This window comes from Anarhichas minor, unplaced genomic scaffold (assembly GCF_050575085.1).
Source record: "Anarhichas minor isolate MPS153535 unplaced genomic scaffold, ASM5057508v1 ptg000027l, whole genome shotgun sequence".
Lineage (NCBI taxonomy): Eukaryota > Metazoa > Chordata > Actinopteri > Perciformes > Anarhichadidae > Anarhichas > Anarhichas minor.
Genome location: NW_027466473.1, coordinates 10,712,201 through 10,736,237, shown reverse-complemented (window position 1 = coordinate 10,736,237; position 24,037 = coordinate 10,712,201). Strand labels below are relative to the sequence as shown.

General features: G+C 43.5%; 1 protein-coding gene across 2 annotated transcripts in view; it reads right to left on the bottom strand.

Moving 5' to 3' along the window:
• Positions 1-3,310: 3,310 nt before the first annotated feature.
• The window catches only part of sptbn2 (spectrin, beta, non-erythrocytic 2), a 28,626-nt gene continuing 7,899 nt past the window's right edge, over positions 3,311-24,037 (bottom strand). Inside the window, exons 2-39 of one of the 2 annotated variants that reach the window (XM_076101158.1) lie at positions 20,739-20,890; positions 20,313-20,486; positions 19,894-19,985; positions 19,660-19,740; positions 18,506-18,621; positions 18,076-18,188; positions 17,807-17,994; positions 17,579-17,696; positions 17,298-17,456; positions 16,887-17,189; positions 15,757-15,910; positions 15,275-15,669; positions 14,911-15,174; positions 14,615-14,826; positions 14,295-14,432; positions 13,956-14,175; positions 13,263-13,799; positions 12,526-12,728; positions 12,350-12,440; positions 11,963-12,109; positions 11,567-11,830; positions 11,181-11,405; positions 10,980-11,069; positions 10,536-10,814; positions 10,305-10,435; positions 9,978-10,182; positions 9,487-9,861; positions 9,152-9,396; positions 8,909-9,047; positions 8,665-8,749; positions 7,978-8,174; positions 7,660-7,784; positions 7,473-7,548; positions 6,398-6,475; positions 5,247-5,419; positions 4,775-4,948; positions 4,566-4,608; positions 3,311-4,438 (exon numbers count right to left, since the gene is read on the bottom strand). In XM_076101158.1, the coding sequence (XP_075957273.1) occupies positions 4,226-4,438; positions 4,566-4,608; positions 4,775-4,948; positions 5,247-5,419; positions 6,398-6,475; positions 7,473-7,548; positions 7,660-7,784; positions 7,978-8,174; positions 8,665-8,749; positions 8,909-9,047; positions 9,152-9,396; positions 9,487-9,861; positions 9,978-10,182; positions 10,305-10,435; positions 10,536-10,814; positions 10,980-11,069; positions 11,181-11,405; positions 11,567-11,830; positions 11,963-12,109; positions 12,350-12,440; positions 12,526-12,728; positions 13,263-13,799; positions 13,956-14,175; positions 14,295-14,432; positions 14,615-14,826; positions 14,911-15,174; positions 15,275-15,669; positions 15,757-15,910; positions 16,887-17,189; positions 17,298-17,456; positions 17,579-17,696; positions 17,807-17,994; positions 18,076-18,188; positions 18,506-18,621; positions 19,660-19,740; positions 19,894-19,985; positions 20,313-20,486; positions 20,739-20,890 (6,974 nt within the window). In that variant the 3' untranslated portion in view covers positions 3,311-4,225. The remainder of the gene's footprint in view (positions 4,439-4,565; positions 4,609-4,774; positions 4,949-5,246; positions 5,420-6,397; positions 6,476-7,472; positions 7,549-7,659; positions 7,785-7,977; positions 8,175-8,664; positions 8,750-8,908; positions 9,048-9,151; positions 9,397-9,486; positions 9,862-9,977; positions 10,183-10,304; positions 10,436-10,535; positions 10,815-10,979; positions 11,070-11,180; positions 11,406-11,566; positions 11,831-11,962; positions 12,110-12,349; positions 12,441-12,525; positions 12,729-13,262; positions 13,800-13,955; positions 14,176-14,294; positions 14,433-14,614; positions 14,827-14,910; positions 15,175-15,274; positions 15,670-15,756; positions 15,911-16,886; positions 17,190-17,297; positions 17,457-17,578; positions 17,697-17,806; positions 17,995-18,075; positions 18,189-18,505; positions 18,622-19,659; positions 19,741-19,893; positions 19,986-20,312; positions 20,487-20,738; positions 20,891-24,037) is intronic. The other variant, XM_076101157.1, reaches the window with a different exon arrangement.

The following is a 24,037-nucleotide window of genomic DNA, read 5'->3' as shown; positions in this document are numbered from 1 at the left end:
ACTAAAAACTATTTGTTCATCTTAATTTTGCCCACTAATTTAACACACGGGATTCAGTTTACTCGTCATGGGGAGTATTACTTATCCTGTGAAAATACAGTATTTGTATAATGTCTTTAGCTCTGGAATGAGCTTTCCAAAGTATGAAAAACATAACCCTGCCTAACAAACTGATGGTGCAGGGTTTGAAAGGTGGTGCCCATTAAGGAGGCAAGAGTCTAATGAAAGACACTTAAGTTGCATGATGGGCAATGTAAGATCTAAATATCAGGGTATCTCTGACATTGATTTTTAACCTAGAACAATACTAAATTGCACCAGGGACAATGTTTTCTGTATACTTATAACAATACAGTTTACTGTGAAAACCTGACTCTCTCTCTTGTGCACCAAACAGAATAAAAGCTGGTGCGGTGGATAACCTTTTTATCATAAAACAAACCCCAAACAATATCATGATTTTGATTAAACCATGTTTTATTATTCCTAATATTAGATGTAGATACACAAGTCAACAAACATTATTTTCGATTTGTAATGAAAATGCTCCACAGCACACTGACATCGTGTGGAAGGGTCTGGTATTACAGACACGTACCTGAAAATGGACAGCAGTTATAATTTTTGCAATAAGTTGCATTAGTAACAGTAGTAGTAATAGTAACAACAGTAGCAATAATGATTATAATAGCAATTAATAATAGTAGTGGTATTAACAACTCTGAATTACAGAGGAAGGAACAGACATTCGTCAAAAGTAATGAGAAATGAAGGTAGGAGGACAGGCTTATCAAATGCTGCAAGACAGACCACTGGAGGAAAAAATACAAGCTCCCACTAGACAGCAAGTGTCCTGCCTTTTTCTAAAAAAAAAAAAAAAAAGGAAGCTCAAATTGTCACCAGTCTGATTTCACCCATATCTAATACAAGTAAAAGTTGTGTTTTTTTCCTCTTCATCAAGTACTCCATTGTTACAAGTACTCTCATTACCAAAAACATGTCTCTTTGACATCAATAATACATTACGTCCCACGTTCTGGTCAAAGCTCACCAGTGGCACGATGCTATTTTAAAAAGGATGCCGTATGCAACATCGAATCACAGCCAGCTGAGGACACATCCACAAAACTGGATTGCCAGGGTCATTCTGCATTCGTTATACAGTATTAATGTGTGTGCGCGTGTGTGAGAAAGAGAAAGTTTTGTGTACAGTATGTCAAGTATGCGAAATATTTTTGCTTCTCGTGACCAATTTGGCCAAACTAATTTGAATCATTCACATTCAAATGAGCCGATAAGAAAATACACTGTGTGACCTTTAGACATCGAGAGCCGGACATCAACTGAACGCTGTTGTCTGATGTCCGGAGCAGAGAAAAGGTAGCAATGATCACTAGAAACAGCTCATCCACTGGGGAAGAATGACTCCTCCATTCGAAAAATTGTGCACAATGTACGCTAACTGCATTGGCTCACTTGTGTATGCAATGACCTCATTGACTTGGTTCCCATGATCGTATAGCTTTGTTTAAGGATACTCAAACTGGGAGCTGGGTCGCCCACCCGAGATACAAAACCCCACTGACAGAGACAAAGGCAGTCAGTTTGAGAAAGTTTGGACCAGGGTGCCGTCAGCTGTTCAATAGTCTCAAAGTGGATGTTCACAGATTTCACATCTCTGGCTTCGGGGGTCTTTGAGCAATAGATCACTGGTTCCACATTCATTTGGGACTGCGAGATAAGGCCGACCTGTTTAAACTGCAACCAGTTTATTTCCAGCTGTTTGTGATGTCACAACAGTTTGGTGTGACATTCCAGTGGACTTCAAGCCCTCCAAGACATGCTATACACATCCAGGCAATTACCAGCTTTAAAGAGTTAATTTCAAGGTGAAATAAATTACAAAATAATTGATTACTTGAAACCTATACTTGAAATAATTCATAAAACTCTTAAAATTCTTGTAATTGTCGTCCTGTAACTTCTTGTGGCATTTTGGCAGTTAGAAAGATCAATTAAAACTTGGATTTAAGTGATTGACTATAATAACAGTTAACAATCAATTTATATAAAATGTCACTACTGCCTACAGTCTCACAAAAAACTGTAAATGCTTTCATCGTTTGAAACATGTACCATATTTAAGCAGACTAAATAAAACACCTATCATATTTTGTACATTAAATATATTGGATTGCCATGATCTTGTTTCAGATTACTGTAAATGCCAATTACACAGAATTAGTTGCTCTCCAGCCCTGAATATGAAGTGATCTCATGTTTTCAGAGTACATCAACACAGAAGAGAACAGATGGCAACGATGACACACATACAAGTATGAACCTACATGAAGTCATGCCACATATGCAAGAGCACAAAGCTCGTCTTAGAGACAATTTAGGACTCTTCCCTCTATGCCAGTTAGTGAGCAGAGCTTTCCGTGGTTACTGTAATTCATGTTGTACCTGCATACGTAACCCACTGACATACATTAGATCATTGCCACAGGGCACATTTTTTTTAACATTCCCGTCTTCGTACTACGAAAGCTTCCTTAAAGACTGTTCGAATGGAGGGTTAGGGTTTGTAAAAAGGGGGTTCAGTGTATCCGTAGTGGGTCCAAGTAAGGCTCAATACACCCGTCTGTCATGTAGCACATACGCCGCATTCTTCACTTCCGCAGCCCTCACTTCACTCAATGAGACCTGTCCAAATGTCCATCTGACCTGCTTGCATCCCCGCGGTCTGCCACAGAGAATGTGCTTCAGCTTCTTATCTACAAACAGCCCCCCCATGCCGTCACACCAGTAGATAGAGAGAGAACAGATATAGATATTAGAAGACTAAAACAAAAATAATTAAACCGTCTTGTGGAACTCCGTTGGGTAATGTCAGCTCACATATAATAAAAACCAGAAGCAAAGAAAAGCTAATTTTATGAAATCATTCCAGTAATATTATTTTGTGTTTGTGTCTGGTTTTTGTCTGCGTTTGCGTACCGGAAAGCAGCCACGTTTGATCAGGAATAACTTAAACGTGCAAAGTCCACAGCACCACAACTCACACCCACGCACGCACGCACACACACACACACACACGCACACACACACACGCACACACACACACACACGCACACACTAGAAAACTAATCTTCTCTGCTTTGTACAGAAAAAAGTTGAAAATCAAGCAGAAAAGACCACTCAAAAGAAATGATCAAATACAGGCAAAATTAGAGACAAAATAAAAAATATAACCACTTATTAAATATATATATATTATTTTCCCAATGAAACTTGTGATCACTTACTGCACACTTCTAAAATTTTATGAGCTTTATTTTTTTTCTCAAAACACCTCATCAACTGTCATTCCTAGAAAACAAAACAAAATATTACATACAAGGGCAAGCCCGACATTCTCCACTAATTTAACCAAAAACATTAATCATGAATATCTAATGGAAAATTAATTAGCTTGTTTTCTCAAACCAGCAATAGCAAAAGATAAATAATAATAATAATAATAATAATAGCAATAATAAATCGGTCAGGTTAATAACATCAATACAAAGTACAGAGAAAAAGAGTGATGTGATCCTCCCACAAAGAGAGAGCGCTTTAAAGCGGGGAAATAAAACCAGAGTGCACCCCAGTGTAAAGCCACCATCCATTGTTTTATTAGTGACACGGCATCAAAACGGCTCAGCTAGTCAAGACTCGTACTTACTTAGGCCTTTGTATTCCTTGCAGAACAAAACGGCCATTGATGAAAAGTTTCCACCACGACCCAGCCAAGACTCACTGAAGAGAAAATATTCATTCTGAAGGAGGGCCGTTTTTGGTGGATTGAAACTGAACTGGTCCTGAATCCCTACTAATGCCAACCACAGCTGTCACTGACTTAACACCAATAAGCTCCGCTGGTTGGCTGAAATTGCCTGAATTTGGATGAGGGCTTTCGTTGCTGGGTGCAGCTAAATGTGAAATATGAATTGGTTGAACAAAAAGTAAATGACGGATAGAAACCGGCGAGGGAGAGAATAAGAGCGAAAGAAAAGAAACAAAGTTCTCTGTAAGCCACATACGATAGTAGCCGTCGACAGATTCCTCGGGGTCTGCACTGAGAGCAGTGTGTTTGTGTTACCCTCTCTGTACTTTTGCTTTCTGACCGCTTCAGTTTGTTGAAATTTAGACAAATGTAGTTTCCAGCGATAACACAAGTGTTCTATTTTTTCTTGCCAAAGAAGCTGAACCTCTTCTCGCGGTCCTTCTCTTTGCCGTCTTTGTTGCGCATGGTAACGCCTCCGGCTTCACCTGAGCCGGGGGAGATGGGAGGCATCGTCATGGCGCGGCTGAGCGCCCGTGGAGCTACGGGCGAGTCTGCTGAGCCTGTTGGAATGGCGCTGACGATGGAACCGATCCAGGAGCTCATCTCAGCCTTTAAACAAAAAAAAAAAAAACATTTATTATACGTCACTATCGTCAAGCACGGTCACAGCACACACACACATCATTTGTATTGAACTACTTATTTTAGTAGAGTCATTCTGTTTTATACATCTTACCTCATCCTTCGCCTGAAACAGGTACTCTTTCCCATCCCCTAGCCTGCAGACACAGTGTTGATGATGTAAACCGTTAGTCAAATACAAGCTATCAAGTCTACATCTTGGCATTTCATCGCCTTTCATTGTATTTATAAAATCGAACAGGGTGAAAAACATACTCTATCGGGAATCCTTGTTCTGGGGTTTTTAATTGCCTCTATTCTCACCTGAGCTTGAATACAAATCTCCTCTTCTTATAGCCGTGTGCTACCTCACACACAGCCTCTCCCAGGCTGATGGGTACCTCTCCGTGGTATGGAATGCCATTGCTAGCGCTCTTGCCGTCTTTATAGAAACCGAGACTTCCTTTTCTGAGGGCACAGTACACGTTCTGCCAGGACCTACAGGAACAAAGAAACAAGATCAGGACATTTGGTACAATATTCCTCTTGACTATTGTAGAAAGGTAGTGACACTGCAAAACACAACTTGAAAGATGTAACAGAGTAAACTAAATAAGATGAAATAAGGTAGACATGAGCCGGACGTTTTAGAGTTCTACAGCATATCACATTAAAACACGTTAGGACAGATTAAGACACAACCAACTTAGTTTTTCAATATTTTTTAACTGAAATCAAGTCTGGTCTCGGCTCTCTGATGACTATTTAAATGCACTTGACCAATAACAACACTCACCTGGTAGCTGCCTTTTTGCTGTGGGACTCCATCTCCTGCTTTCGACAGAGCATCCCCTCCATGGCATCGGGCTCTGCTCCACCTTTGCTCGGTAACGTGGCAGAAGGCTCAAGGCGAGAGGATGCCAGCCCGCTGTCCCTGCCTGGTCCGTTCACCGACTCGGACTCGGAGCCCTGTGGTTCAAACCAGAACATGAATGGTGGTGAGGAGGTAGAAAAAAAACATGGTGACTGGATGGAAGCAGTGAGCAGCAAAGCAGCCATTCACAGCCGTACGTGAAAAGTCATGATGACGCTTGTTTTTGTCGGCACTGTGTGATTACCTGAGATAACAGTGTAGCCGCATAAACGCACAGTACACTGATATACAATTAAAACAACCCGCATGAATGCATGCTACACTGAACATGGATAGTTAAAATGTTAGAAAAATAATCTAAATGTACTGAGGCAACCTGATATACCTTTCGAAACAAAGGCAGACACCAATTTGTAATGTAAATATTCTCTATAAATCAATAAATAATAACTTAATAACTGCAACACACAAACACACAATTACAGTACAACTCTAAAGCCTTAAACCATCCACATCTCTAGCTTTCATTTACTTTATGAATCCTAAATACAAAATCCAAAGACTATAGGATGCCTCTTAAAGTACTGAATTGTGACAGCAGAGGAAAATATAAGCTCAGGAGACATTCTTGTGCCTTTTTTTGAGCTGTTGAATGACGTTCACACTCATCACAGGAAGTGTACACATGTGGGGAAAGACTAAAACAAGGTACACATAAATCAGCTTAGAACCGATACAATTATCACCACATTAGCACATTTACAACTCCGAGCTTCACATTTACAGTAACTCTTGTCCTGGTCAATATGAGCACACATACAACAGCAGACTTGATCCATGAGAACAATCTGCTCATGAATCTGCATCATGCCTTTAAAAACAGCAATGGGACTCATTAACGAAAGATAAATAAATAAAGCAATGGTTTGGGTCTGTGATAGAGAGCGATGGCTTCTCAACAGAAGAAAAGAGGCGCTGCAGTTGACCAGGAGCTGAGCGGAGGCTGTGACGGGGAGGTGGGGGGGGGGGGGGGCGAGGGGAAGCTACACAGCCGACCACGGCTTGGTACTCACACGCTCCGGCTGCTTTGGCTTACACACACGTTTAGGCTCTGATTTCTTTCCCACTGACAACGGTAGCGATTTTGACTGCTGATAAAAACGCAATAAGAAATTGTTAAGAAGTCTCGTCTGCGGCAGAAACTTGAAAGTGAGAAACTGGGTTCAGACGCATCACCATTATGATCGGCTGCTCATAACAGCGGTGTCCATAAACCGTCAAATTTATGAAGTTCCATTAATACAGAAATGGCTCTTGACATAAGTTTACTTCTGCTTTCCATAAGGTGCTTATTTTCATCTGCCAGTGAGGTTCTTTACTAGGATAGTGTAACATTCTGACATGCATGGACGTTTACTGTGCCCTACCCAGATCCCAACCCCCTCCTTTACAGGTGCACTGTCCTATTGAATCAGGCTTCCTGAGGTGTTGGGTGGGTTTCTTCCTCTGTAAATCCCGGGTGGCACTGATTCTTTTCAGAAAAAGTGCTTCCACATCACAAAATCATTTGTCGTGTGGAAGTATCATCAACAATACCTACAATCAAATCTTATCCCGATCATAAAGTATTGCTCCATATATACTATTTCATAGGTATTCTTGTTTTACTGGCTATTTTCTGGTAAAAACACAGATAGTTTATTTCAGTTGGATAATAGCAATGTCACTATATAACAAAGGAATGTGTGTCAAAAGAACACTGTTATTATTAGAGTGGAACAGACAGAGACAGGGACACACACTCAAATACAGTGATATATGTAGTGTAATGTACTCAAACTCATATATTTTAATAATATTCATTGTTTGCAACAAACTGTTGCCATGTTTTTGCCAGTAATGTATTATTATTAGATGTGGACATCTCATGCTAACATTAATGCAAATAACCAGCATTTCTTTTTCAGACATCTTTCTCTATTAAACTGTTTAACACAGATTGATGGAAGGAGTCATAATGTAGGAGATGAGGCATGAAACATGGAAAGGACATTACATGCCAGAGCCCTAAGGTAGAAAATGACTCTGTTGCACCACAGAGCAGAAAGCCTGTTATGTTCAAAGGATTTGGATCCACAAAACACTCACCTGCGATGTGTCATTGTCGCTGTGAACTCCATTCACCGACACAGACTGATTGAGTGTAGTCTGGTCCAGACTGGTTCTGAGTTGGAGAGCGAGTGGAAAGCATGTTAATAAAATATATTAAAAACAATGTCTAATTGTACTATACATCAACACGGCTCTGCTCTACCGGAAGTCCTCTTTGGTTTACCTGGCTTGAGAATCGTGTACATGACTTTCTGTTTCAGATTGTGCCACTTCTGCTGGGGGTGGTGTAGGGGGTCGCCTTGCTCTCTCTTCTTCCTCTAGCCGCTTCTGGAGCTCATGCTCCTCAAGCTGAGAAATGTAAAGTCAGTGGTGATAGCTAAACGTAACGCCACATGAGTGAGGGAGGATCAATGCCTACACTAATAGATGAGTGGCGGACATCCTCTACCTGTACATACCAGGCCACTCAGAACTAACTCACATCATTCTCAAATACACAGAAACATTTTTGCTATGTGATGCAAGTCATTGTTTTAATTACCGTAGTAAGTTTCTCCAGCAGCACAAAGCGGTCTTCCCAGGCTGTAGCAAGTTTCTCAAAGGCCTCGTGGCGCTTAATTAGGCTCTCTACCTCATCCACATTTGAGCCCAGCTCTGCTGCTCGCACCAGAGGTTCTTGCCCTGCCAACCAGGACTCTGCCACACAGGCATCGCGTCCGAACTGCAACACCTCCAGCACTGCGATGCAGCGACAAGGGGCGCAGAAGACGGAGAGAAAAAGAAAAAGAAAGAGATAGAGAGTGAACAAATACCGGGACATTGAGAAATACAGCATCAAGAACTATTAGCAATGAGTCAGGTACACATTTGGTCTATTTCAGACCACCAAATAAAAAATAAAAACATTCAAAAAAATAAAAAATTTGCCCTGGCTCAATTTTTGCCACTACGCAATTACCACCAATCAAATAGTTTTAAGCACACATGCCTTATAGAATGCTGTGTGGTGTGTGCCTTGTAGCATTTTGCCGTTTACCTCTGGATGCCATGATAACCTTCAAACTGGACGTACCCGTTTGTATTTTATCTGCTACCTTTACCCTGTAGCAACCACAACACAGTACCCTCCGCATTTCATTTGCCATGGCACGACAAGCTTCAATGTGCCCTCATGCAGACTATACAACGTGCCCTCATGCAGACTATACAACGTGCAAAGCAGGCATACCTATTTGTAAATGGTCCATCTTGTCTTGCCACTTTTTGTTGATCTTCTCTCTCTTTTGCTGGAGTTGAGCCAGTTTCTCCCGGACCTGTGAATCAAAGATTCAAACATTCAGTGACGAGAAGACGCATGACAAGATTGACTTTAAGCAATAACCCACAATGTTCCATTTTCACTCAGAGACTTTATTTTAAATATGCAATAACATGACTGCAGATAACAGTGAAAGTGACCCAGTGCACAGTACCTCATCAGTTGCATAGTGATTATTGTTGATAAGAGAATGTCCCATCTCAATACAGGCAGTAAAGCTGTCTGCCCTGGTCTCAATCTCTGACTTGATGTCCTGATGATTGGCAATGACCAGCCCTGCAGCAGACACATCCCTGGGACAACGGAGAGGAGAATGAGGTGAGATTTAATTATACTCGTCGCACTGATTATAACAGCATTCATTACCGCAACTGGAAAACTAAGCATGAAATGTCACCTGGGGCTGTCGTGTGCGTCTATCTGCAGATTGACGCCGTCCATCCAGAGCATCAGGTCTCGCACCATGTTGAAGAAACGGAACTTCTCCACAGTGTCCAGCAGGAGGAGCCTGCGGGCCTGACCGGCCTCAAGCAGGCCTTCCCAGGCAGAAGTCACAGCGTGTTCACTCCTGTTGATGTCATCCGCCTTCTCCCCAGCATAAGCCTTCTGCAGCCGGGCTGCATCATCTTGCACCTGGTTCACCTATGAGATCAAAGAGGAGACATTCAGTTTTCTGTTCACATGGCTCTTTTGGCATCTCACATGAGAGCTCTTTATTAACAGAGAGCAGACCTGTCCACTGAGGGCCTGGATGTCATTTTCGAAAGTGTTGTGCTGTCTGTGTAGATGCTGAACGGTGTTCAGATCACGGCCAAGGTCAGAAGGCAGCCCTTCCCTCTTCTCCTTCATACGTCCAAGCACCTCCATGGCATCATGATGGAAGCGGTGCAACTCATAGGAGGCTGCTAACATTTGTGTGCGTGTGTCGATCAGCTCCAGCAGATCAGCCCAAGCCTCGTTTAACCCGTCTTTCCACTCAGCCACACTAGCGTTCTCAGGATGACCCGACTCAATCAGGTCATCCGCCAGCCCGTTTACACCATCTACACGCTCTTGGCCAATGTTGCTGGTGTCACGAGCAAACTCCCGGAACTTGTCCCTCAGCATCTGTAGAAAGAAAAATCAGGGCAGAAGTGGGAAACGTCATTAATTTCAGCCAAATTTCCCTGAGCTTCAGTGTCTACAAAGTATGTGACGAAAAAAAAAAAAAAAAAGAAACTTACTGTGACATGTTCATAGTCCTGTCCTAGTTCATGGGAGCCAGCAACCACTTCCCTCTCAGCAATCCACTGTTCCAGGTCATCCACCTCCCGCTTCAGCTGGGTCAGACGCAGTCTCTCCTGAAGTCGCCCACGACGCTCCTCAGCGAGGTCTTTCAACCCTGCATACAGTTTGTCAACTTGGGATTGCCGTAAGGTGATTCTCTCGCTGTGTTAAGATAGAAAAGAGAGCAACACAGATCAGTGGGTTGTGGGTGGACAACTTCTTTCTTAAGAAGGCTTGTGTCACAGTTGACACTTCAACATTTAGATCCATTTCTGCATTCTTACCTCTCTGGGTGTTCGCCGTTGACCATGGTGCGGCTGCTGTTGGCTAGTTGGTGAATGGTTTGGGCGTAGTCTTCAAGTGCCTGTTCCAGGGTCTGGTGCTTCTTGACCATCACTAGTGCGCTTTGCTCATCCTGGGAGACAAATGGGAAATTATGATACTTTGTCAAGACAAAAGATTGTGAAAAAGCAGCACCAAGAGCAGTTTTTTTGTCTTATTTTGTCTCGTCTTACCTTGGCTTTTTCCTCTGACATCATGTGTAGCTCTTGTTCTCCCATCCAGGCCTCCGCCTCCGCTGCATCAGCATAGAACTGCTGGGCGCGATTTGCCTCTATTAGACGGGCATGGCGCTTGTCTGTCTCGGCTATCAGCTGGTCCCAGAGGTCCCGCAGCTCAACAAGGCGCTCCTCTAGGACAGACTGCCTCTCACCATCTACCTGGCTCTGAGTCTGGCCTCGTCTATGGATGTCATCGATGCGAGGCTGGTGGCCCTGGATCTCCTTCTGCAATGTCTGATTCAGAAACAGAGAGGGTGGGTTGGCATTGTCTGCATCTCCCATTTGCCTTAGGTGTATATTCATTGAAAACGTTTAATAAGTCAGAGGTAAGTCAGTTTTATCTTCCTTTAATTACCCTGCATTACAACAATTTATACAAAGTTATTGTATTCACTGTACCTGGTTCTTCTTGATTAGCAGCTGTACGGTGGGCAGGTCCTTTCCATGGTCTGTGGAGTCTGCCAGGGGCATCCTCTCGTTCACCCAAAGCTGAGGGAAAAGCAAACCGGTTCATAAAACATGATCAGGCAAAACGGATGCAAGACAAACACAAAATGTTTTACATCTAATTTAAGGAATCGATCAGGTGATTCGACTCACAATTTCATCCTCCAGATCTCTGTTGAATTGATGCGCTTCTTTGGAGGCGAGTAGTCGCTGTCTCCTCAGTTGGAGAGGATCCTGAAGGTTGGAGAAGTTGTCAGTGACACGCCTTTGCTGACCATCTACCTCAGCGATTCCAGCGTCCTCCTGGGACAGAGCCTGAGCCTGAGACTGAAGGGACTGCACCTCCTTCTCTCTGACCTCCATCTGGTGCTCCAGCATCTACGCAGCGACAGTACAAAGATGTTAGAAGATATGACATTTGACAGTGTCCACTTAACATTTGGCAGTGCAGGATTAATAAAATGCCATCTGTAGATTCAAATGAACAGTATTTCTTGACAGCAAAGAGGACATGGATTGTGCTCTACAGTGTGCTCTACCTGGTGCTTCTGGAGCAGGATGTTGACACTTGTCAAATCCTTGCCATAGTCGTCGTTATGCAGCTGACCCTCCAGGTTTTTCAGCCAGACATCCAGAGCAGAGCAGCTCTGTGTAAAGAGCTCTGCCCGGTTAGCATCGAACAAGCACCGGGCCTTGGTTTGGGTGGTGCCCTCCAGCTCCTCCCACTGATGCTGTAGGTCATCCAGGGTCTGCTGAACAACAGGCTTTAGCTCCGGCTTCTCGGCCACCAGTGCCTGACCCTCCTGTTGGAGACAGGAAACAAGGACAAGTTTGAATTCAGGTTCATTTTGCTTTGGAAATATCAGTCGTGCCAGATTGTCCCCAGAAAAAAATAGCAATGAAATGCTATATAATGTATATAAAAATGGCCACACCTTATCAATTTTGTCCAGCCAGTCTTTGTTGGAGGCCAGCTCTGCCATGAAGGCCTGATGCTTCTGCCACTTGCTGTGAAGATTTCTGGCCTCATCATAAGACATGTCCTGTGCCGTCAACATCTTCTCATTTATCCACAACGTGAGCTACAGAAAAGAGAATAGCATTATGGATGAAGTATAACTTCTTTATATTATTAAGTGTTGCATACTTTCAGGGAACGAAACATAAAGAAATACAAGTGATCAACACAAATTCTATAGTTTGTTTTTTATGATTAAAGAAGCCATTTATACTCAAAATTATAGGTAACTTTCACATATTTATCCCATAAGCAGCTTCTACTCATTTATTGATTATGCTATTTTATTTAAAATATTTTTTACCTCCTGTCCATCTTGGAGGAAGTGCTGCAGTTCCCGGTTGTCCTTAAGCTTAGCCAGCAATTCATTTGCAGCCTCCTTATTTTTAAGATACCTGGAGAAAATTAAGCAGAAAGCTAAATACACATCCTGTCTTCAAATATTACACCATCAATACATTCAATGTGGCTTGCTCTAACCTTTCCTGGATGGAATCGACTTTTTCCTGGATCTTATCAGAGTTTGCATTACTGTCGTTAATGAGGCGCCGTCCAGCCTCCACCACGCCAGTTATCTTCTCCTCACTGGCCTCTGTGGTGGTGAGGAAATCCTCATGCTTCTTAATGGCCTCCTCTGCTCCTTGAAGGCTGGTGGGCATTTCTGTGTGGGACAGCACATACTCCTACACAGAGAGGAAAGGAATGCCATTCTTTAAAAACATTTCTTATGTGCAATTATCTAATTCCAATGCCAAATTGATATATCGGGATATTGGATAAAGAACACAGTATCAACATGAGGGTAAAGAAGAAGAAGAACATGCATGTGTTGGCCTAAAAAACATTGTGGGAGCAGAGTGACAAAAATATTTCACTCCTTTACTTTTGGCATCGCAAATCTCAAACATTGAATCAATTTGATTGATCCATTGTATTTAATTGAGACTATAAATGGATTTTGCGATGTAATTTGAATTAGATTTACATTTCTATCCAACTCGTAGTAACCCATGCTCTGCTTAAAGACTCAATCCTCCACTTAAATCATGCAGTATATCTAGTATTTCAGAAACACACAGGGATTTGGCATCGACTGCTGGACTGTAGCCACTGACCAATAAAGCAGAACATTGATAAATGATTTTTGTTTCAATGAATTCATTTAGTTTCTATAACTCTCTGGTACAGGCTTTAATTCCACAGTGCATGTTCCTAACCTGGCTGTTGAGGAAAGCCTCTGCCTGCTTTGCGTCTCTCAAGAAAGTCTGGAAGTCAAAGGCCTGGGCCAAGAGACTGTGGCGGTTCTCCCACATGCGACGCAACTCATGCCAGCCAGTGTCCAGCGCCTGGAGTCTCTGGGCCAGGAACATGTGCTGGGCATCTGTCTGACCTTGGGTCACCTCATCGCCGACCGCTCGCATCTTCTCGTAGTCCTCCTTATAGTTGTCCACCTCATTCTTAATACTCTCATGCTGGGCTAGCAAACTCTCAGCCTCAGGCAGAGAGGTTGGAATGTCCTCCGAGGCCACGGCTGTCTGGGTGCGGGACAGCCAGGACTGAAAGTCATCCAGATCCCTGAGGAAGCCCTGCAGCTTGCTGGCTTCGCCCAATGACTCCTCGCGCCGCTTCATGGTGGCGTTCAACTCCTCCCACACCTCTTGAATCTCTGCCAGGTGTCCTTGGATCTCTCCTGCCTGATCTGGATGTTCCAAGGCCAGTTTTTCAGCCTCGTTGCTCAGGTCATCCAGTTTGCCCTGAACGGATATGAAAAATGATTTTAACGCAGATATGACAACAAGATACCTCAACACGAAGCCCAAAATAATCCTACTAATAATTGACTATCTATTACACAGTCTGTTCCGTTCCCATCCCTCACCAATGAGTCACTGCATGTGACCTCTTCATACCTGAATGGCCTCCAGGTCCCTCTCCATGCCAGTGAGTTTGCGTTGCAGCGCCATCACTCCAGCCAGGTCATTGCCCAGGCTCTGGGTGGATTCAATCACTTTGGTTTTTTCCTTCATCCAAGATTGGATCTCGTTACACTCCAAGTGGTAGTTCTGGATGTTAAGGGCCGACTCTAGGGCCACTTTCTTTTGGCCAGCCAGTTGTTCGAACTCCTTCCATCTAGGGACCGCAGCAGATGTAATATTTAGGCTAAAATGCTAACCACAGTGCTGATTGAGGACAAATGTATTTCTGTGTTACATGGTGGGTTTTACTGGGCCTCGTATGTTTGCTCTGACCTGTTGTGCAGTTGGTCTCGTGTCTGATGGATTTGGTCTTTGTTGCAGTTTTCGGAGCTCAGCAGCTGCTCGGCCACCTGGTTCACATCAGTGACACGAGTGCCTAGGTTGTTCATCTCAGGTTCCAGTGTCTCAAATCTGCAGCCATAAATAATAGACCAGCATCAATTCACTCATTCGGAAAAGTCTAATCTAATAGACTAGATATTTCGGTAGATAATAAAGAAAGAAAGCTTATTAATTCACATCTTTTCAAAGGATACGATTTCAGACGAATTAAATCTTCTGTATTAACATTCTCCCCTTTCGCCCAGACTAACCTCTGTTGCACCACCTCCAAGTCCTCTAGTCTGGTAGGGATCTCCATGCCATCTAACCACTGCTCCTTTTCCTCCACCCAGAGCTGGCAGGCACCAGCTTCACTGAACATGCGGTACAGGGCCAGGGCACCTTCCAGAGCCTGGCGCCGAGCTGCTGACAGAGACTCCAGTTCTTCATAACTCTGCTCAATAGCAGGTAGGCGACCATCCACCTACAAACAGCCATAAACAATATTTAGCACCACAAGCAGTAAGTCATCACCGAAAATTATTTAAAAAAAATAAAGCACACATACCTGAGGGAAATGTACATAGGCCTCTGGCAGTGCTTGGACCTGCTCATGCAGGGAGTCGATGCCGGGGCGGTGACTTTGGATCTCCTCCTCTACCTCCCTCTGCTTGCGAGCGAGAGTTTGGGTGGAGAACTCATCATGGCCCACCTCCTGACTTGACACCTGTCTAAGTGTCTCCATGACCCATACCTCCATGTCATCGGCATCTGTTTGAAACTGGTGCAGGGCCACAGCTTCCTTGAGGCTCTGCTCTCTGAGCCTAGTTGTCTGGGGAGCAGATTGAGCAGGACAATTACAAACACAAAAAAAAACAATAAATGCAACCATTTATACTGTACAAATACAATGAATCGGGATCACCACCCACCTCCTCCAGATGTGTCCACTGTGCACGGATGTCTTGAATCCTCTCGGTGACCTCTGGGGCTCCAAAGTGTCCCTCCTCAACCAAAGCCTCTCCGGCAGCGATGCTGTTACTCAGGGGGCCGTAACGGGCTGCCATCTCGTCCCTGAAGGCCTCATGTTTGCTGAGCAGGTGAAGGGCAGAAGTGAGGTCACGGCCACAGTCTCCACTGGCCAGGATCTGCTCCTGCTCTCTGATCCAGGCTGCCTCTTCTCCCACATCCCACAGAAACTGCCACAGGCGGCGTGACTCCTCCAGGCGCACTCTGCGTTTCTCAACAAGCTGACCAAGCTCCTCATAGGCTTGCCCGAGGAGGTCAACCTTCTCACTCACTAGTCCCGGCTCACACGGTTTGTAGGCTGGCAATTAGAAAAGGCAGGAATACATGGCACTTAGATCTTGTGCACAAATAGATGAGACTAAATCTACATGATCTGTAGACTCACCCTGTTCATAGGAAGTGAAGCGCTGTGCCGTTCCCTGGACTGCCTTGATCCTCTCTGCCTGAGCTGAAATGTCAGCCTCTACCAGAGTGTGTTTCTGCAGTAGGTCCAACACATCATGCAAGTGTTTGCCACTGTCCTGAGACTGCAGACGACCCTAAAACAGAAGATTTGTTATTTAATATAAATAGAATTTAAAAAAAGAAAACCTCCAAACTGTTTGCAACCGCACCCACAAGGTAGGAATCTAGTTTTGGTATTTTGTCTACTAACTTTTAAAACAAATATATATTTATTTATACATTTTGAATCATTACCATTTTATGAGCTATGTTTGGCACATCGTGACATTTTAAACGGCCAAAGACCAGTAATGGCTGACAGCAGAATTTCAACAAGCTGTAGCTTCAGACCATTAACTTGCTGCTACAAACACAATTAAATACAGACAATAAACTGTTTACAAGCATTCTAATTATATACCAGTAACCACTGAAAATGACAGAAGAAATGGATTCATGTCCTGAACAACTCCACCCCAGACAAACAAACACAGACAGCTGTCCCCCATAAAAATGAAACACCTTTAACTGTTTCTCAACTGGGAAGTGTAAAGAAAACCTCAAACGCTAACAATGGAACGGGTCAAAGCTCAAAAGCAGCAAATAGTGCGATATTTATTTAAGGTGGTGGGTGGCCAACGAGGCCACGCCCTCAGAGTAGCAGAGAGCGGCATACATGCTATATTTTAAACAGATACACAACTGATAAATATTCACAAGTGTAAAACTATTATTATTATTAAATAATTATTAGAATTAAAACCCAGATTTAACCATGTAAGGTAAAAAAAAGACCTCAGCCAACCTCAGTAAAGCCAATGACAGCCAACACAGCTCAGGCCTGTAAAAGGCTAATTACTGCTGTTAATGGTCCTCAGATAAGCACAGACACTAAAGCTGCCGAGGACATATGTGAACAAACACCAACTTAATGAGAGGATTAGGAAATTCCTTTTTGTTGATTAAAAACAAAGCCAACAGAGAGTAGGAATGCAACGCAGCAGTTCAAACGAGTTAAAACATGGTGAGCACTGTTAAACAGAGTGAGCATGTGTTGCGTTGGGTCAGTACCTTCATGTCTGCCATCCAGTCCATGATGTAGCGCATCTCCTCAAACAGTCTCTGGAGGTCACGATGGGCGTGCAGCCGCTCTCTGCGTGCAGCCAGAAGCTCTTTCAGGTATTCCCAGAGTCGATGCACATTATCCCTCCGCGCAGTAACACGCCGCACATCATGGTACCTCTCTGCTTCCAGCTCTTTGGCAACGGCCTCCACAGCGGCCACGCGCTCCCAATATGCCCCAATGTCCGTCTCAATCGCTTCGTGTTTGCGGGTGGCAGCTTCCACAGCTCCCAAGTCAGTTCCAAAGTTGTCCTAATAACGAAGGAAAGTGAGCTCAATCACAGCAGAACTGTTCAATGTATTCAAGTCAGAAATAAGAATGCATCTGTAGCCACACGTGTCTGTCTTTAGTTGTCTTACCTGAGACACCAGCCTCTGGTTCTCACTCAGCCACGTTTCCCTCATAGCTGCTTTGCGGTCAAAACGTGCAGCGAGCATCTCCAGCTTCTCCTGGCGAATCAACTCGTTTCTCAGTGCCAGCTCCCGTTCATGCTCTGCCTTTTCCAGTCGCTCCCATGCCTGCCACAAGAAAACACAGGAAGTTTGTAACAACCTGCAACTAGGATACCAATACAACATACATGCTGATTATGTTTCTTGTTGGAAAACCATTTCGAGCCCTTTTGTAGAGCAACCCATACCTTATTGATGTCAGAGATGAGTTTGCCCTCTCTTGGCATGTAGACTTTCTGATTGTTTGCTCTCATCTTGCTCTGGATAGTGAAGAGGAGAACTTCCAAGTTTCCTTTCTCTGTAAATCTGTGGAGACAGAAACCACCTTGGTTTGACATAATGTACAGCTTCTCACTTTGGATCCCAATTGATAACAAGCATTGGGTTCATTCACTGGGTTATATTAACCCACTCACTTGGGGGGTTTCTCCACAGTCCGGTAGGAGTTAAAAGCCTGCAGCTGGTTTTGCACAGCATTCAGTGAGTTAGCTAGCTGCCGATCATTGAGCGTCCCTATGGTCTGCTCAATCCACTGCAGCAGCTCCGAGGCAAGGGTCTCGTACTTCTCTATCAGTTGGTCAGCCTCGATAGCATAGTCCAGTACCTGCAACCGAGAGGGATCTGTGAATCAAGGCAACTCTACACATAATGTACGCGCACACACACACACACACACACAGCTAACCTTGCCAATTCGCTTGCCCTCCACTGCCAGAGCTTTCATCTTCGAGAAGTAATGGTAATAGGTTGCCACATAGGTTATGATGGACTTTTCATCGGGTTGATCAACATTAACATCTGGAGAGAAAGAAACATGATCGATGTACACGGAAGTCTTTCTTTTACTGTAGTGACCATAAACCTTATCATGCACAAACAACACAGTTAAGTATCGAAACAGCATGAATGGGGAGTTTAATTGGCGCCAAACTGTTACTATCTTTGGACATGCTTTTTGTGATGTCACTGTAGCCGACGTGTGATGTGGTGTTGCCATCAACAGGCATCAGTCTGTTTCGAACGACAGTTTAGTGCCTTGTTGGACGGTGTCAGGCCGTCAGCGTGACTTGTGACAGAAAGGCTTCGATGTTTTTGCGGAGGCGTTACGCACTCACCTTCTGGGTCCAGCAGCTTGGTGAGCCCAAGATCCTTCTCAGCCACATTGAAAGCATTCTGGAGATTGTAGTGAGCATTGGACCTCTTCAGGTTGTCAAACTCAATCACGTCGGGTCTGCAAAGACCAGGGACCAATTATGGTTTTAATAATAACAGATGGCAGAGCAGGGTGAAAGCCAATGGCAATACAATTCAGGCTTACATGTAGACATATAGCATCACTTATCTGTTGTATAGAGTGAAAACATTTAGCAGTCCACTCCAAAGCATGTCTATGTTTACTGACCAGAGTGCATTAAATGATCCATTCGATTTAGGTATAGTCATCTGCAGGCACACAGGTTTATCTGTGGATTAGGCAAGCTGTTCCTGCCAATTATTGCTTATTCTTGCCTGAACCAGGTTTGAATTTTGAGCTTACTAATGCATTGGAAGGATGTAAAAATCAGTAAATCACTCAAACTTTAATGACCAAATAGGCATGAATTGGCATTACCAAAATATGAGAATGCGGACAAAAAATGCTATTTCCTCATGCAGGCTCAGTGAGCATGCCCAGAGGTTTGAATTGTACAATGGTCATGAAACATTACACTCCACAGCATGTTCCTAGTTCATGAAACATATGAAATCGCATTGCTTTAACAAACTATTTGCATATTGTAAGTGCCTGCTGTTGTGACTGTAGTTTGAAAGGGGCCTGATCATGTAAATGGCGGCGTCATGGTTTACATGAATATCCCATGGTTCACTAACTCTAATGAAAGCAATGTTTGCATTCATATATCAAGTATCACATTAGACATTCATTGCATTGAACAGCAGGGTGTGCAAGAGAGTTATCAAGCATGGCTCTTCATCAAAAATAAGTGGGTTATTATTTCTGTGATCTAGGTCATCTTACTCCCTATTTTCATCCTTTCAGCCAGACTGCAGACTGAAGGATGGGAGGAGTAGGAGGAGACCTAAATAGAAAAGGGGATAAAAACACTCCTGAGCCCCCTGGTACTGGGACAGGTGCTCATCATTAGGTTAAGAAAGATTAAAGAGAGGGTGAAGATTCTTTAAAGGAAAGACCTGTTATAATTAATCACAAGTATATGCTTAACAGGGGCCAGTTGTATTGTAGGAGGTACAGGAAGAAGTCAATGACCTGTGTTTGTGCACGATGGCACTGAACGCCAGGCCATCCCTCCAGCTGGTGGTGAAGTTGTGGATGTTGACATTGGGGTATCTGCAGAGGCCAGATAAGAAGTCATCAATCATTAACTCATCAGTTACCACTTCAGTAAAACCACTAATATCATAAACGGTTAGGTATATCTTCAACAAATCAAAAGTATCTATCCCGTGTGATTAAGTCATCCCTTTCCCACTCTTTTCTCACCCAGCAGTTTTCATTTGGCACCAAAGCAGCAGGGCCTCTTTAGCGGATTTCTTCTCCTTGTTGTCCCCCGTCTCCACACTAATGTCCTGGATCTGTCAGCACAGCATTGTTTAGTTAAGACTGTTCCCACACCACTTTACACAATTGCTAGATAACTAGTCCTTGCAATGTCATGACTATAATCTATTATCCGTTTGTATATTATACCAAATTTCAGGGAGGATTCAAAAGTAATGGCAGTAAGTTAGACTAAAATATTAGCATGAATATCTTTTAATTAAATCACATTGCAGCAGTATTAACCTCTATTACGATATCTGTGAGGTTGAGGATGGGCTCCATGCAGAGACCTGACGTCTCAAAGCCAAACCCGCTTCAGCAACGTGGCACACGCTCTTCAACACTACTCTATATGTTACCTGGAAGCGAAGGATGATGGTCCAGATGAGACCCAGGGTGAGACGGTGATTCCCATCTACAATGTCGTGTGAACCCATGTTTTCTAGATGGACTTTTTGCTCCTTGAGAAACTGCAGGGCTTTATCAACATTCTCCAGGCAGTGGATACGCATGCGGCCCTTAGTGGGTTTTGGCTGAGGGGAGCAGAGGAAAAATAAAGATTACAACATACATGGAGACGAAAGGGCGGCAGCAATTTAAAAGTCGAAGCAGGAGGAGAAGTACATAACAAAAGAAAGAAGAAATGGAGAGCATGATTTCTCCTTCCTCCTGACTTGTGGTGCAGGGTGAGGGTCATGCTCAGGACCTGGGTCAGGGTTACGACAGAGAGGGGGGGGGGGGGGGGGGGGGGGGGGGGTTTCTGTGTGACCACAGATTATACTGACCAGCTGTTCTCCCGAGAGCACCTCCAGAAGGCGGATTAGCATGCGGCCATCGCGCAGGTCCGTGTACAAGTCACCAATGCGAGAAGTCACACGGCCTAAGTGAGAGTTTACCCATTTGGTAAAGGTCTTCTTCTGTACTGCTTCACGCTCATCTGCAAAAGAAACAACAGGGAGAGAAAGAGAGAGAGAGGGGCTGAAGTTGATTTATACCAAGAGTACAATTGACTTCCCCTGACTGAGATGCCACCGGCATCAATATCAATGCCGCCAGGGATATATATATTTACAAAGAATCAATTTGGTTTCGAAACAAACACCAACAGAGTCTCCAACTTTGGTCACTCCTGAGAGCACACGGATGACAGTAAATCACGCGGACTTAAGCCCTGGTCCTGAGCAGTTCATTTCACAGATAAGCTACGCCATTAATTCTATAGGATCACTGCATTGACAGCTTAGTGAGAGGTTTTCACTCCTCGGACCAAAGTGTACTGATGACTCCGCTCACGTGTGCTTTGCTAATTACTCTGATGATGTGATTTAAGGAGAGAAAAGTGACAATGCAAAACTGCACATGAAGACAATGGCATTTGCGGTTTCTTCATTGGAGCAGGACTAAAAAAAAAAAGAATCGCAATAAATTAAGCTGTAACAGCAGCTCAGACATATGGACCGAGGGAGTAAGAAGCTTTGCCACCTAACAAGGTGACCTCATTTCTAGGACGCAAGGTCTTCCTGCCTTTTGAAAGCACCATTGTACTTAATGACCTGAAGCAGACAGTAAATGGATCAGAGGAGCAGCTCTGTGATAATGAGATGACAAAACAAAACCTACATGCATCCGTGTGGAATGAAATATAACGGTGAAGATAAATGTCGCTCATAAAACAATGAGAAAAAGCCTTCAAAGCAGCTTGGTGTAACAACATGAACTCAAAAGTTACATCTTGTGCGCTTCATATGTTGCATCAAATCAGCCTTGAGGGGGAAGGTCTGTACACAAACTATCCTTCTCCCTATTCGATTCAACCATTTCTTAGTATTATTACTAAATGTTGCCAACGGTCTTGTTTTACTGAAGTTAAAGCTCGGACAGCATGGTTTGTTTTATAGAACAATACACATTGCATTTCTCTAAACCACATGCATGCTACATGCTGATCTCATGTAGAACGTAAGGCTTGCAACTGCAAACTACTGTAACGTTCAAATGCAACACTATCGGCTTTCAACCCCGAAGGCAAGGTCCACATATGAAGGCAGTTCATGTAATAGTGGGACATTTTGAAGGTCAGCAAGTTGAACATAGTCGTATCAAAAGAGGTCCATGAGATTTAATCACGAGGTCAGTACAATAATGACAGTTCTTGTGGAATTTAAAAAAAAAATCTTTTGTTTTGTTTTGCAGTGAAAGTGAATGAGATTGGTTGAAGCATGATAAAAGAAAGCTATTAGTGGCTCAGGAAGTATTACTACTTATTAGCTCATAACTGTCTTTGACTGATTACGAAATACTAAGCCACTGCAAAAAGAGCAATGTGAAGTGACCAAAGCCAGCATGTTGTGCAAATCACCACTCTACCAACTGTCAGCTAAAAAAAGAACAAGATTTAGAAATGTCACACAAGCTTTCTAAGGTGGAGTAATACCAGGGGACGTAACGCTTGACCTGTTGCGAGCTGTAGGTGTTTCCCTTGTATCGATACTGTACTACTGGAGAGGTCCTCTATTGAAATAACTAATACAGATAGCTTCTTGTAATGTTGTGCTTTAACAGCAAAGTTACAGCAATCTGCTGATCATTTCCTGAAACAAACAATAAAGACGGTCACAGCTAATGTTAAAAATGTCTGTGCACTTCCTTGCCTCGGTTGCAGTTCTCCTGACAGCAGTGTCTGCCAAAGTGCACGGACCAGCATTAAACGAAACAAAAACAGAATATATTCCATTAATCAGTATAAAATGAGGCTGTCCGTGCTCTGCACCAGCGCTGAGGGCAGCAGAACAACACATGGAAGTGGGTAGGAGAAGAGAGCCGAACATTAAATGAAAAAGAGAAATATGTGGCTTTTTGTACTGCTGGTAAGTGACATGTACCTGCTTGTAGTATGAATACCCATGATCGTCTATTTGGCTGTATTCTTGTGTAGTAGAGTAGTAAAAATCTAAATTTCCAAATATTAACTGGTTCTTGAAATGTCCGTATCTCACACAAGGCTGCACGAGCACATGAGCATTGTGTATCATCTACTGATGTCTCACCCCGGCATACCTCTCTAATTTCCTGCTTGAGGGCTGAGTAATAATGGAGAGGGCACATGCATTACAGACAAAGAGCTGAACAGCAGATAAACCCAATGACATTACGGTGAATAGCTGCAAAAGTACACATATACACATGAGTCAACACGTTTTATGAAAAAGCCCTCAACAATGTGTTGTTTTGAGTTTTCAAATTTCCAGATTCAGCACAAATAAATCACACTCAAACGACTACTATCAGGCAAACAGCCCTGCTGTATTTTAGCCCTGGTTGGTCCGTTACATACTGTAAAAGGCTGTGCTGGTTGTTTGAGTTTTTGGGTCTTTTTCATTTTATTCTCATTTGAACTTTCAAAGAACTGCCTCACTAAACCTGCTTTGTCTCTCTTCCCATCTCTCCCATGCACCACGTTAACAGATTATTCCATTATTAAAGGACCACTAAGCGATTTGAAGCTGTTCAATGAGCCAGCAGAGGTGGATTACTGTGGCAGGTGAGCTTCAGTTGAGGAGCCTACATTCCTCCTGGCGCTTGGTCATGTTGTGACACACACCCGGCCCTGAGGAGGAGGCAGTGGGCAGGAGTCCTGAAGAAGAAATACTGCAACCTTGCTGGTGCTCCGCTGCTAATAACAAGGCTACTGAACAAGCACACAAGGATAGACAAAAACGAATATCATTCTGTTAAACAAACACAAACTTGTCATCAGTTGCTGTTACGGTGGATAAGGCCAACAGCGGTGCAGCTGTTTTCTCTAACAATGTGACATTTGTGGATTGTGTGGTTAGTGCACAGGAGGATATGTCAACTGTAACATTTGCACATCCACGTCAATGGTTTATCATTTTTACTAACCCGTAAGAATGCTTTGCAACAGAAACTGTTTATTTTTAACAGAGAACAGGCTGGTGGCTGAAGGTGAGACAAGAAACCGAGACTATGTCTCCCGCATGTTGTCAGATGCAAAATACTTGAAGAGCCTGAAAACATTGTTACACAATAGAGGACAAGAGAGAACAGTGGGAAATTGTGAGCA